Source organism: Phalacrocorax aristotelis, chromosome 1, assembly GCF_949628215.1.
Source record: "Phalacrocorax aristotelis chromosome 1, bGulAri2.1, whole genome shotgun sequence".
In the NCBI taxonomy this organism is placed as follows: Eukaryota; Metazoa; Chordata; class Aves; order Suliformes; family Phalacrocoracidae; genus Phalacrocorax; species Phalacrocorax aristotelis.
This window is the reverse complement of record NC_134276.1, coordinates 64,325,359-64,338,039: the sequence shown is the minus strand read 5'-3', so window position 1 is coordinate 64,338,039 and position 12,681 is coordinate 64,325,359. Positions and strand designations below refer to the sequence as shown.

The 12,681-nt window shown below is 43.1% G+C and overlaps 1 protein-coding gene across 1 annotated transcript in view; it reads left to right on the top strand.

The window, feature by feature from the left end:
• LOC142052270 (unconventional myosin-XVI-like) overlaps positions 1-12,681 on the top strand; it is a 102,485-nt gene that overhangs the window by 20,522 nt on the left and 69,282 nt on the right. Inside the window, 1 exon segment of the mRNA XM_075082068.1 lies at positions 8,874-8,944. Within this exon segment, the coding sequence (XP_074938169.1) occupies positions 8,874-8,944 (71 nt within the window).

Sequence of the window (12,681 nt, the reverse complement as noted above, 5' to 3'; positions counted from 1 at the left end):
TTGTGCTGGTTACAGTCGCCTTTGCCAGGACCTGCAGGAGAATGTACACGTGGAAGACGGATAAAATATGCATACAGAATGCAATAGGGCACCTAAATGCTGAGATATTAGGTTCCTTTTTTTTGGTCTTTTTAACCTTGAAATAAATAACTCACATAGGGTAGTTAGAAGTGAAAGGTTTGAGAAAAGCCCTATTTAAGTTCACTGTATGATAAACTTCTGTCTCCTAAGGTTAATTTTAGAGTGTTTGTCTTATGGTAAATTTTAAACAGCTTTGTTTTTATTGTAATTTTATCTCACTAACCGAAATTCAGAATGCGGTCAGGTCTGTGCTACCAGTTTTCGATGACACAGCTATTTTGGCCTGGGATGTAGCTGTGCTGGCAATTCCCCTGCTGTGCTATCAGCCGTGATGATAGAAGCAATATTTTTAGCTCAGCATGTGTTACTTTGTGAGGTGGTGTTGAATCCTTTTAGCAACAGCTCTCTAATATATACAGGTCTTCGTTACAGGGAGGTAGAATCACAGCTTTATAACCAAGACAGACAGACACTACCACAGCATTTTTCTCCCGGTGACCTGGCCAAAGCCCCAGCTCTGGAAGAGTTAATTCAAAACAGAGGCAGGACAAGGGGCCACCACAATTGCCAGTGACCCTGGGCGTGCCTCTTGCATCAGTACCTTTGGGCCATAGAACTGAAGGGCTGCCTCCAGTCTTCTCTAAGTTACTGTGATTTACACCACTGGTTTCCCACTTCGCTCTCGATATCGTGAGTGCATGTATTTGCAAGTAAACGATGTAAATTAAGGTCCTTCTATTTGCAGGAGTAACTATAAAGCAGGAAGGAGTTGGGTACTGTGAACTGAAAAAGAAAGAAAAGAAGACTTTAGGAATAAATAGCCTACAAAAAAAAAAAAAAGAGAGAGAGAGAAATCAGCTGTAGCTATTAGGCAATGTGACCCACTTATTTTAAAATCTTCTTCCTCTGAAATTATTTCAGAGCCCTCACTGCTTTTCCATGTGAATATCTGTCTTTTCAGAGTCTCAAAACCAGAGATGCTTTGCCTGACATATGGCAACTTAACTCAGGCATGACATGTTTGCTGCCCGTTGTCACTTTTGCGTAAGGAGATCAGTTAATTTGTATCCCTGTGCCTGGGCACTGTAAGAGGCACACGCTAGCATTTTTTAGGCCATTAGGTTTGTGGCCTTAATGTTTTCCAGCGGAGGCACAGACTGCATTCGATTTCATGTCTGTCAAAATGAACTGAAGGAGGGGGAATTTGCCTGAAGAAGTTGTTTTAAATTTAGCATTTACTAAATACTCGTAGTCCCTAAGCTCATAAATTATCTGGCTGTGTCTACAGTGATAGAAATGCCTGCCCCGCTGAGGGAACTGTGACCCTCCTCGCGGATCTCACTGAAGTTTGACTTAGTGTCTGCGTGGCCCAGAGACACAACCATTTTTTTTGGTGTGGTTTTCCAGTTGAAGGTACCTCAGATAACAGGAGGGCTGTGCCCTCAACCTCCAGAGCAACAGTGCGTTGGCAGGAAGCCGTCAGGGTCGCTGAATGCCTGGGCATGGACGTATCGTAGTTGAGGATGCAAGGCCTGGTGGGAAAGTAGCAGAGGACCAGGCAGAAAGGAAGGGACCTGTCTTGTCATGAGCCTACCTGTGCAGCTTGAAGTTTGCTCCTGCAGTGGGGTGATCGAGCCCCTCAGCTGCTTCCAAGTCTGGGGTCTGATGGATTTCTCCACAAAGAGTGCATGGGATAGAACCAGCGTCTGTGTTGATCTGGGCCGAACATTAAAGCTTGGAGGGATGACGTCTGGGGCTGTAGGACTACCTCTGCCAGTCTGTTACGTTGGTGGCCTGGCTTGTTTCTTTTAAAGGTAATGCTGTGTGGAATGGAGCTCAGGAATCAGCCTGACAATTCACATCACACTTTTAAATGCAGCAGAGAATCAATGGCCCAGTTGCTTTGGAGTCATGGTAATCTGATTCCTGGCTGCCTGAAAAAATTACAAACTACGGGAGCTCTGCCTGGGAGGACAGAAGCATCAGCCCTATCAGACCAGCAGTGCTCTGTTCAAACACGGACAGTATAGCTTGGATATGCAAGGCTAAGGTTCTCAGATTCAGCCAGGATGGAAACAGCCATTTTCCTCTCTTCATTTCTGCATTCCGTGAATGGCTGTCCAAACGTTTTATTTCCTTCATGGTTTGTTGTCTTTAATCTTTATGCAGCAAAGGTGAGAATTTGTTTCCAAGAGTTGTTCAGGAAATGAGAAGATGAGGTTTGAACAAGTTTGACAGATGTTGCCAGTGATCACTGGAGGTATTTTAGGTATGGAAAAAGCAGTAGGATTACAAATCTGTAGTTTGAAAAGCCCCTTAAGGGCACAACTGCTCTGAATAATCGTTGTCAACCAATGGGTAGAGCTTGCTTTGAAAGAAAGCATCAGCTATTGCACTAGTAATGACGTGGTAACAGTATTGCTACTGTAAATGTGTTTGTTAGGTAAAGAAGAAACTTAAAAGATCAATTAAGACACCAGCAACGGTACTTGGATTTTAAAATGTAATTTTAAACTTGTCATAGCAAAGGTATGAGATAAATATTTTTCTAAGACTGCATTAAGCCAAAATTTATGGCATCTCGCTTGGTTTCATTTGCTCTTCTGATTAAGAATAGCTTACCAGAGAGTGGCATTCATCTGTTCTCATGTGCAGCTGAGTTGTATAGCAGGTTCCTCGTAAGTACCTTTGGTACAAGCTGATAGTACAGAGCGAGTACTGAGGAATAAGAAATGAGCACTAAGGAGGTATGAAGGTGGCAAGAATTCTAAGCGGCGCATCTATACAGAGTTTAAGATGCCAGCGTTGGACCAATGGTCTGACTATGGAAGGTGTAAAGGGCACTTCCGTAACTGGTGGAAGTGGAAGGGGTCGAATTGCACTATTTCTCTTCCTTCAGTATCACTTCTCTTGTCCAGTGGTTCAATTTCATGGTCAGTTTATGCCCAAAGTACTTTCAGTTGTTGGTGAAAGTGGTGGCTACCCTGTTCTCCCTCTTCCTACCCAGTGCCACCTTCCCAGATCGTCAGTCTAGCTGAAAACTAATCTTTGCCTCGAGCCAGCGAGAGGCAAGTGGCAGAAACATGCAGCCTGAGGCAGGAGGAGAATGGGATAATCCATTCCAGCAACAGCATGGTCTTAGCTTAGGCTTCTGCAGTAAGTCATGTTTCTGCATGTAATGAACAAGTAAAGCCTTCCAGCTAGAGTTATTCCTGCTAAACTAAAGAGAACAAAAATGGGTGCTAACAGGAACAAAGTTTACACCAGCTAGCTGCTGCTCCCCGGAGGAGCGATTAATAGAAACGAACACTGGTACTCTATATCCAGGCCAGCAGGTGGCCAACAGTTAAGTTTTACATGTTAGGCACTAGTTTTTGTCCTTTCTGTTTCTACTAAAACTGGATTTGCTGTGAGCACTCCTAAGTCTGCATTACCATCAGCAGCTGATCAGTGGTGAGTTACTGATACAGTCCTGGGCCCTCCAAACTTCAGATCTGTACTCCTTTTGTCTGCAGCATATCAGATCTTAGACAGTTCTACATGCCAGAGCAGCCAGATGCTATTTGACGTAGCACAGCATAAAAACTAGTAATTGTCGTATATACCAACATTCTTAATGCACCCCACAGCACAGTTATACAAAGCTAAACAAAGCTAAAACATGTTAGGAGGTTGTCACCTTGCCATTAGCCTGTTGCTGTAACACCCAAACAAGTTAAAAGAAAGCTCCAAGCAAGCCAAGCCCAGACCACGTAAGCCTTACAGCCCTCGTCCCACAAGCAAAGTTAGCACAAGACCCGGGGCTGGTTACAGGCACGGCAGTACTGCCCTTGCTGGATTAGAAGGCTGCCTAATATATTGTAATCTAGGCAATACAGTCAGTGAGTGTGGAAAGTTATTCAGCTCACCGGAATCTTTCAGTTAAAACTGTAACATCAGGCGTATGTAAAAAGCTACCTTATTATCTTTCTTTACTGCTGAGACTTTGCAACTGCAGTGCTTTATAAAACACCTTTATTAGATATGAAATGAGGTGTGAAATTCTGCTCTAAGTAGTTGATAATTTCATGTGTCAAATCTAAAACATATCAGAGAATGGATGGACCTCTTTATGCCGACAAAGGAAGGGCTTGAGAGTGTCCCAAAACTTTTGCTCTCAGGTTTTTTTAAGTAAATGTCAGCTTCCTGCCTTAAAGCCTGTTTTCATTCTCATCATCTTTTCTGGAGACTTCTCTTCCATGACAGATGACAAATAAAGCAAGTTTTGAAGGCAAGTCTTGTGAAAACTTCCTTTAAAATTACATTAATTAAGAGATGAAGAGCATTTCTGGACTATAGTTATCTATGACTTTCTGTCCTCATTAGGGCACTTCATCGCACCTTGCTAGCAGTAACTAGAGCAGTTCTATCAAAAGGAAATAAGGAACAGAGAGTGAAGATTTTCCTACTGACAAGTAAAGTCTTAAGTGAACGACCTATGTGAGCCACGTAGTAGGGACGGGGATTTGACTTCTGTGATCTTCTTTTCTTTATTTCTCAAGCAGGGGGGTTGGACAAGATGATCTCCAGAGGTCCCTTCCAACCCCTACCATTCTGTGATTCTGTGATTTTCTTTTTTATTGTGTTTTGCAGGGGGGATGAATTCAAGGAAAGGGGAATGGTTTTTACTTGTCTTTTACATTTATGTAAATTAAATAAAGCAAAACCTTTGGTGAGAAGAAATAGGTACCATGAAGGTATTAATAAACTCTGAATTTATGCAATGGTTTGGACTGATGTTTGAATTTCAAAGTTTAAAAAAAGAGCAAAAGATTAAATGGATTTGTATAACTATTATAAATATTTGTCCAATATACCAGTGTTTACTACGTGTGAAGTATTTTGTAAAGGTGACACCAAGTCATTCACTTTAACTTTACAGGCGTGCAACAATTTAGAAAAATTTTCTTGCTTAGGCTGAATTTTACTAGGACACCTGGTCAAAAATCATTCAACAGATTCAGAAAACATTGCCTTGTTAAACTAACAATATTTGAAAAGAAAACTGTCCCCTTTCACATAGATCAACTGAATGTTCAAATGCTGTGAGGAGTTTAAATGTACAGTGAAAATGGAGTTGCAAGGTATTCTAGAGAGAAAGAAACACCTACAGAAAATGCGTGGTTAAGGAGGAGATGGTGTACATGAGTCTCTTGACAGATTCACAGAAGTTAGAAGAGCCTTGAGACAAATTTATGGCCCTTCTGTAGGACAGACACTGGTGTGGAACAGATTTCTGGGGTACTCAGAACTTAGAATTTCTGTGCAGACCTTTGCACAACTCCATCCAGGAATCTCAACTAGGAATTAAAACGAGGATTTCCAGATGATGGAGGCAGAACCAGCTGTGTTCCTACACAGGAAATATTATTGGCAGTTATTCTCCTGGAAGGAAGCCTTTTAGAATCATAGAATCATTTAGGTTGGCAAAGACCTTTAAGTCCAACCACTAACCTAGCACCGCCATACCCACCACTAATCCATGTCCCTATGTGCCAGATCTACACATCATTTAAATACCTCCAGGGGTGGTGACTCAACCACTTCCCTGGACAGGCTGGTCCAGTGCTTGACAACACTTTGGTAAAGCAATTTTTCCTAATATCCAATCTAAACCTCCCTGGCACAGCTTGAGGCCATTTTCTCTTGTCCTGTCACTTCTTGGGAGAAGAGATTGACACCCACCACCTCTCTACAACCTCTTTTCAGGTAGTTTCAGAGAGCGATAAGGTCTCCCTTCAGCCTCCTCTTCTCCAGAATAAACAACTCCAGCTCCCTCAGCCGTTCCTCATAAGACTTGTGTGCTCTAGACCCTTTACCAGCTTCATTGCCTTTCTCTGGACACACCTCAATGTCTTTCTTGTAGTGAGGGGCCCAAAACTGAACACAGTATTCAAGGTGCAGCTTCACAAGGGCTGAGCACAGGGGCACGATCACTGCCCTGCTCCTGGGGCCACACTATTCCTGATACAAGCCAGGATGCTCTTGGCCACCTGGGCACACTGCTGGCTCATGTTCAGCCGAATGTCAGCCAGCATCCCCAGGTCCTTTCTGCCAGGCAGTTTTCCAGCCACTCCTCCCCAAGCCTGTAGTGTTGCATGGGTTTACTTGTTGAATTTCAAACAGTTGGCCTCGGCCCATCGATCCAAGCTGTCCAGATCCCTCTGCAGAGCCTTCCTAACCTCAAGCACATCAACACTCCCACCCATTTTGGGTTCGTCTGGAAACTTACTAAGGGTGCACTCCATCCCCTCATCCAGATCATGGATAAAGTTATTAAACCAAACTGGCCCCAGCACTGAGCCCTGGGGAACACCACTTGTGACCAGCTGCTGACTAGTTTTAACTCCATTCACCACAACTCCCTGGGCTTGGCCATCCAGCCACTTTTTTACCCAATAGAGTACACCTGTCCAAGCCATGGGCAGCCAGTTTCTCCAGGAGTAGGCTGTGGGAAATGGTGTCAAAAGCTTTGCCAAAGTCTAGCTAGACAACACTCAGCCTTTCCCTCATTGGAGATCAGGCTAGTCAAGCAGGGCCTGCCTTTCCTAAACCCATGCTAACTGGGCCTGATCTTCTAATTGTCCTGTACATGCCATGTGAGGGCACTCAGGGTGATATGCTCTATAACCTTCCCCGGCACCAAGATCAGACTGGCCTGTAGTTCCCTGGATCCTCCTGGCCCTTCTTGAAGATGGGTGTCACATTTGCTAACTTCCAGTCAACTGGGACCTCCCAGTTAGTGAGGGCTGTTGATAAAGGATTGAAAGTGGTTTGGTGAGAACTTCCACTAGCTCCCTCAGTACCCTTGGGTGGATCCCATCCAGCCCCACAGACTTGTGTGTGTTTAAGTGGTGTAGCAGGTCACTATCCATTTCCCATTGGATTATGGGGGCTTCATTCTGCTCCCTGTCACTCAGAGGGCTGGGTACACAGAGAGCAACTGGTCTTACTGTTAAAGACTGTGGCAAAGAAGTTATTAAGTAACTGAGCCTTTTCCTCATCCTTTGTCACTGTGTTTCCTTCCACAGCCAATAAAGGATGGAGGCTCTCCTTAGCCCACTTTTTGTTGGTAATTCATTTACAGAAACATTTTTAATTACCTTTTATGGCAGTAGCCAGATTAAGATCTAACTGGGCTTTGGCCCTTCTAATTTTCTCCCTACATAACCTCACAACATCCTTGTAGTCCTTCTGACTTTCCTACCCCTTCTTCCAAAGGTCATAAACTCTCCTTTTTTATTTTCCTGAGTTCCAGCCAAAGCTCTTTGTTCAGCCAGGCCAGTCTTCTTCCCTGCCAGCTTGTCTTTCAGCACATGGGGCTGGCCTGCTCCTGTGTCATTAAGACTTCCTCCTTGAAGAATGCCCAGCCTTCCTGGACTCCTTTGCCCTTCAGCACTGCCCCCTGAGGGACTCTGTCAACTGATCTCCTAAACAGGCCAAAGTCTGCCCTCCGGAAGTCCAAGGTAGCAGCTCTGCTGACCCCCTTCGTTACTCCTCTGAGAATTGAAAACTCTATCATTTCCTGACCTCTACGCCCAAGACGGCCTCCAGCCACCACATCGCCCACAAGTCCTTCCCTGTTCACAAACAACAGGTCCAGTGGGGCAGCTTCCCTAGTTAGCTCCCTCACCAGCTGTGTCAGGAAGTTATCTTCCACACACTCCAGGAACCTCCTGGACTGTTTCCTCTCTCCTGTCTTGTATTTCCAGCGGACATCTGGTAAGTTGAAGTTCCCCAAAGGAGAAGGGCTACCGACTGTGAGACTTCTCCCAGCTGCTTATATTTTGTCTGCCGCTTCATCCTGGTTGGGTGGTCTGTAACAGACTCCCACCATGATATCTGCCTTGTTGGCATTCCCCCCGATTCTTACCCATAAACACTCAACCCCTTTGAAAGGCTGCTTCACACCGGTTTAGTGAAGAGAGGGTTGCAGTGCCGGTGTGGATTCCCCTGATGACGTCTGGCATTGTTCCTGTGCAGTTCTGTTCCAGGAACAAACTCTGGTAGCATGAGTTAGTCAGTGCTTTGATTCCCAGTGAAAAGGTTATAAAGGCAATACAGTCCATGGGGAAGAAGTGCTGAATTTTCACACTTGAGTGAGCACCAATATGGAGGGTTGTGGTTTTGCTCGCATTTATAAGCCTGTTTTCATTTCAAAGGGGTTTCATACATGTAACCGGGAGTGGAGTTTGACTCCAAACAGCATTTTAAGAATTATGCTGCGTCAGTGATCTGACAATGCACTGGAAAGGTTAAATTGGGTACAGATGGTTTAGCTTTGGTGTCGTGATTAATTTCAAGTGATATAAGTTATGGACACTAGTTTCAATTATTTGCTGAAAAAGGCAACAAATCTCATGGGAACTCTACAAAGTAAAATAAAACCTGTTGACTCTGACTTTGCTCCTAAGTTGCTGAACTGATCAGGTGACTGTGACCTTGACACAGGGTCTCTCCTCCACCTCTCCCCCCTCCTATTTACAGAACTGACATGCTCATCTGTCTGCTTGAGAAGTCCTTGATACTGTTCGTATTTAACATCATTATCAAAGGTCCTTTGCTTCCAGGCTTAGTCATTAAAATACATGAGATGGGAAATGCTGACATGATAGTTTTGCAAATGTTGTCTGAGAGGTTTGCATAGATTATTAAATCTCTTAATGAAGATGATGAAGAATCAGCCTATTAACAGCTCCGAATTAGGTGTATTGCTGCATTCACTCTTGCTTGTCTTTTCTTTGCTCTTTCAGTGCTACGGCTCTTGAAGGATGGTGCCGACCCTCACACGCTTGTTTCCTCAGGAGGCTCCTTGCTCCATCTGGTAAGAGTGATTGAAGATTAGTGTTAGTGACCGTGGATAAATATGGTGGGATACTGAGTAGCAGAATGGGCATAATAACAAAAAGAAAGGCTTAGCAATAATTTTTATCTGCACTGCCCTCTGCAGTGGTTACGACTGCACCCAGCTATGCATGTGAAATAAATGGTCGTTTGCAAATTGCTTACGAAAGGATGGACCATGTCATAGGAATGGCAACTAACAAAGCAGAATGAAAGGTTTTATTTATAAATGATCGGTGCAGTAAGGAAGAACAAAGGAAATATTGCTTGGTTCTGAAGATAGAATTACATGGTTCAGAGATTCACAGGTCCTGTATGAAAAACACCATGATGGAACATTCTTCCTTTTGTTTTTGTGCACATTGTCTTGCACCAGTTTCCTACACGTGTATATTTAACACATTGTCTGTATTTAGTTTATCATATTTGCATAGCAATTTAGATTAAGTAACTGGAAGATAAAAGGAAAACTGTACACAACGACCGAAAGAGAAGCAAGGTGTAAGGGCACGTGGAGGAAAGACTGACAGGCAGACAGAAAGAAAATACTGCGGAGGTAGAATTCTGGCTTGGCTGAAGCCAATGGCAAAACTCATCATGAATTCCTAAGTCTTATGATCCTTTACTTTGGTCTGTGATGCTTCAGTTGCAGATATGCTTTCTATTTGATGTGAAACTGCCTTAAGACATTTGGATCCCACCTTGTTGCACAGTGCTGCTGAAATAAATGTGGCTTCACAAATACAAGGGCTTAACAGATCTAGTGAAGAGTCTGCTGGCAGAGTGGTTCACTGTAGAAGAGTTGGATTAAGTTTCTCATAGTTTGTACACAAAATAGAGTGATTTCCTGATGCAAAAAAAGGGATCCTGTAATATTACCGGACTCCAGCACACCTGCCACCATGCTCTTGCAAGAGGTAGCATTTCCCTTCTGTAATTAATCGGTGTTTTCCATCTTCTGTGGCCACGCTGCTTACCAAGGACTTTGGGAAATGAAGTACTAGTTTTACCACTATAATTCTATGTAAGCTGTTTTCTCAAAAGGGGAGTCTGATCAGTGTTTATTCTTTCCAGTTGTAGGGTAAATGTTTTTATTCCAGAATGAATAAAAAATATATTTATCTGCATATTTTACTTAAAATCTGATTCATTATATAAATCCTTTATTTATTTTTCATTTCTGTTAACTTCCAAAATGTGATATAGTTCTAAATAAAACCAAATCTGACAATTCATACAGATTCTTTTGGTATCTCTGTAGAGAGTACCCCAATATGGTTGAATCTCAGGGAAGCCATGGGAGCTCCAAAGACATTTGCTGAACTCCCAATAGATTCTGTGACGGGAGAAGTACCAAAAAAGAGAGTATTTGCCTGAGTTGCCCGCTCAGTGGGAAGCACGTCGTGTCCTACCAGTTCACGCAGGCAGTCACCCAACCTGCCCTAGTAACAAAGTATACGAGTGCCAGTTTTCTCCTGCAACTTTCACTAAGATTGCCCAATTGCTTTACAAAATCCATGGACCGAGAATCAAGAAGGAGGAGCAACTAAATTGCTGCTACAAATCTAGGCTATTTCAAACTGGTAACTAATCACAAAAGGTCCTGTGTCTATCATTAATACACAAAATTACTCAGTGGTATCTCTCATTTGTTTTGTATGGAAGCTTCTAGAAAATTTTATGCTTAACAATCCCTTAATTGTTAATGATTGGTATAACCCTTAATGATTGGTATAAGAATATGTTGATCTGTATTATAAAAGGCCTTATCTCTGATTTGTTAAAATTTGAACACTGAACAACTCAACGTAAGTTATACTACTGATACAAGGAATGATGCCAATGCAACAAAAAAACAACTTCTGCCTGTTTCTAGAGTTGTCAGATAAGTTACAAGGTAAAAGAAATACATCATAACTTAATTTCTGTTCTGTAATTTAATGGTCAGTATGTCTGTAAATCATTTAAAGCAGTATTGCTGTTTAGCCACTGCTGTGGATTAGCCCCAGCCAGCAACCAAGCCCCACACAGCTGCTCTCTCACTCCCCCCTGGTGGGAAGGGGAAGAGAATCAGAAGGGTAGAAGTAAAAAAACGCGTGGGTTGAGATAAAGACAGTTTAATAGGTAAAGCAAAACACTAATAGCAATAATAATAATAAAAATAATAATATAATGAAAAGGAAAAGCAAAAACTGCACATGCAAGCAAATCAAAACAAGGAATTCACTCACTGCTTCCCATGGGCAGGCAGGTGTTCAGCCATCTCCAGGAAAGCAGGGCTCCATCACACATAACAATTACTTGGGGGACAAATGCCCAAACATCCCCCTCCTTCCTTCTTCTTCCCCTACCTTTATATGCTGAGCATGACATCGTGTGATATGGAATATCACTTTGGCCAGGTTGGGGCAGCTGCCTTGGCTGTGCCCCCTCCCCTCCCAGCTTCTTGTGCCCCTGGGAGAGCAAGAGAAGCTGAAAAAGTCCTTGACTACTATAAGCATTATTTAGGGACACTTAACTGCTACTTAACAACAACTAAAACATCAATGTGCCATCAACACTATTCTTTTACCAAATACAAAACACAGCACTGAACCAGCTACAGTGAAGAAAATTAACTCTATCCCAGACAAAACCAGCACAGCTGCATAAAGTTTAATTTTCATCCTCCAAGCTATGAGTATTTCTGATCACAGTAGTACATGCAGCTACTACATTTGGTTGAAGCTCTCTGCTGTGTCTTAACGGCACAGTGGAATCCAATTAAGCACTTTTCCTTCTTCTCCTTTTCCTCCAGTGTCCTGGCTTCCATGCCAAATTAATGCAGATCAGCAAACTGGATGCTGTGGTGTGGTTCCACATGTAGTATAGACATAACAACATAATTATTTAACCCCCACTTGCAAATTATCTGCAGGTTTCCCTGTATTTGTACTCTCGGTCAATATATGTGCTTTTTGGGACAGGGAAATACTGCACAGCTCTAAGTATTGGAAGAGACATACACATTAAGGATTGTATTCAAAGCATCTAAGTATCTAATACAGAAAATTAGTCTCCCTGTAGCCTCTCTCCAGTGGGGAAAAAGAGAGGATCCTTCTCCAGAGAGTTACTCAGACTGTGTGTCAGGCCAGAGTTAGGATCTTAATTTAGATGCCCTGAGTGTCTTTCAACGTATTATCCATAAGCACAGCCATAAAACGTCATAGATGTGACAGGGTAAGCTCAAAACAATGGCAAAGCCAGTTTCTCCTTCTCTGCCACAAGCAGTGACCTCCATCATCAAAACAAAACAAAACAAACACACACCCACACACATGCAACCCCACCCTCCCGTCCTCAACACACCCTCAGTGTGCAGAGTATGCATCTGCCAGAGACACTCGATGGGAATCAGTATAGTCAGGGGACTGGAAACAGGAGTGGGTGTGGAGAGGCGTGTGTTATTGCTCCGAACCGCATGGAAGGCGGCAGTTCTTGTACGCGTGGGTGTGCGTATGCTTAGAAGCTCATGATGTGATGCCTGTGCGCTGATTTGGAATGACAATATTGACAGAAAGGAAGCCTCATCATTACTGTAGATTTCAGCAGATTTCTTATGGTGCTTTTTCACAGGGATTAAGGGATTCGGTGAATCGTGCACATGGGACTTGTAGTCTCCACAAAACCATTTCTGTAGATGCATCATCTGTTGTCCCCTACGAACACTATAGTGTG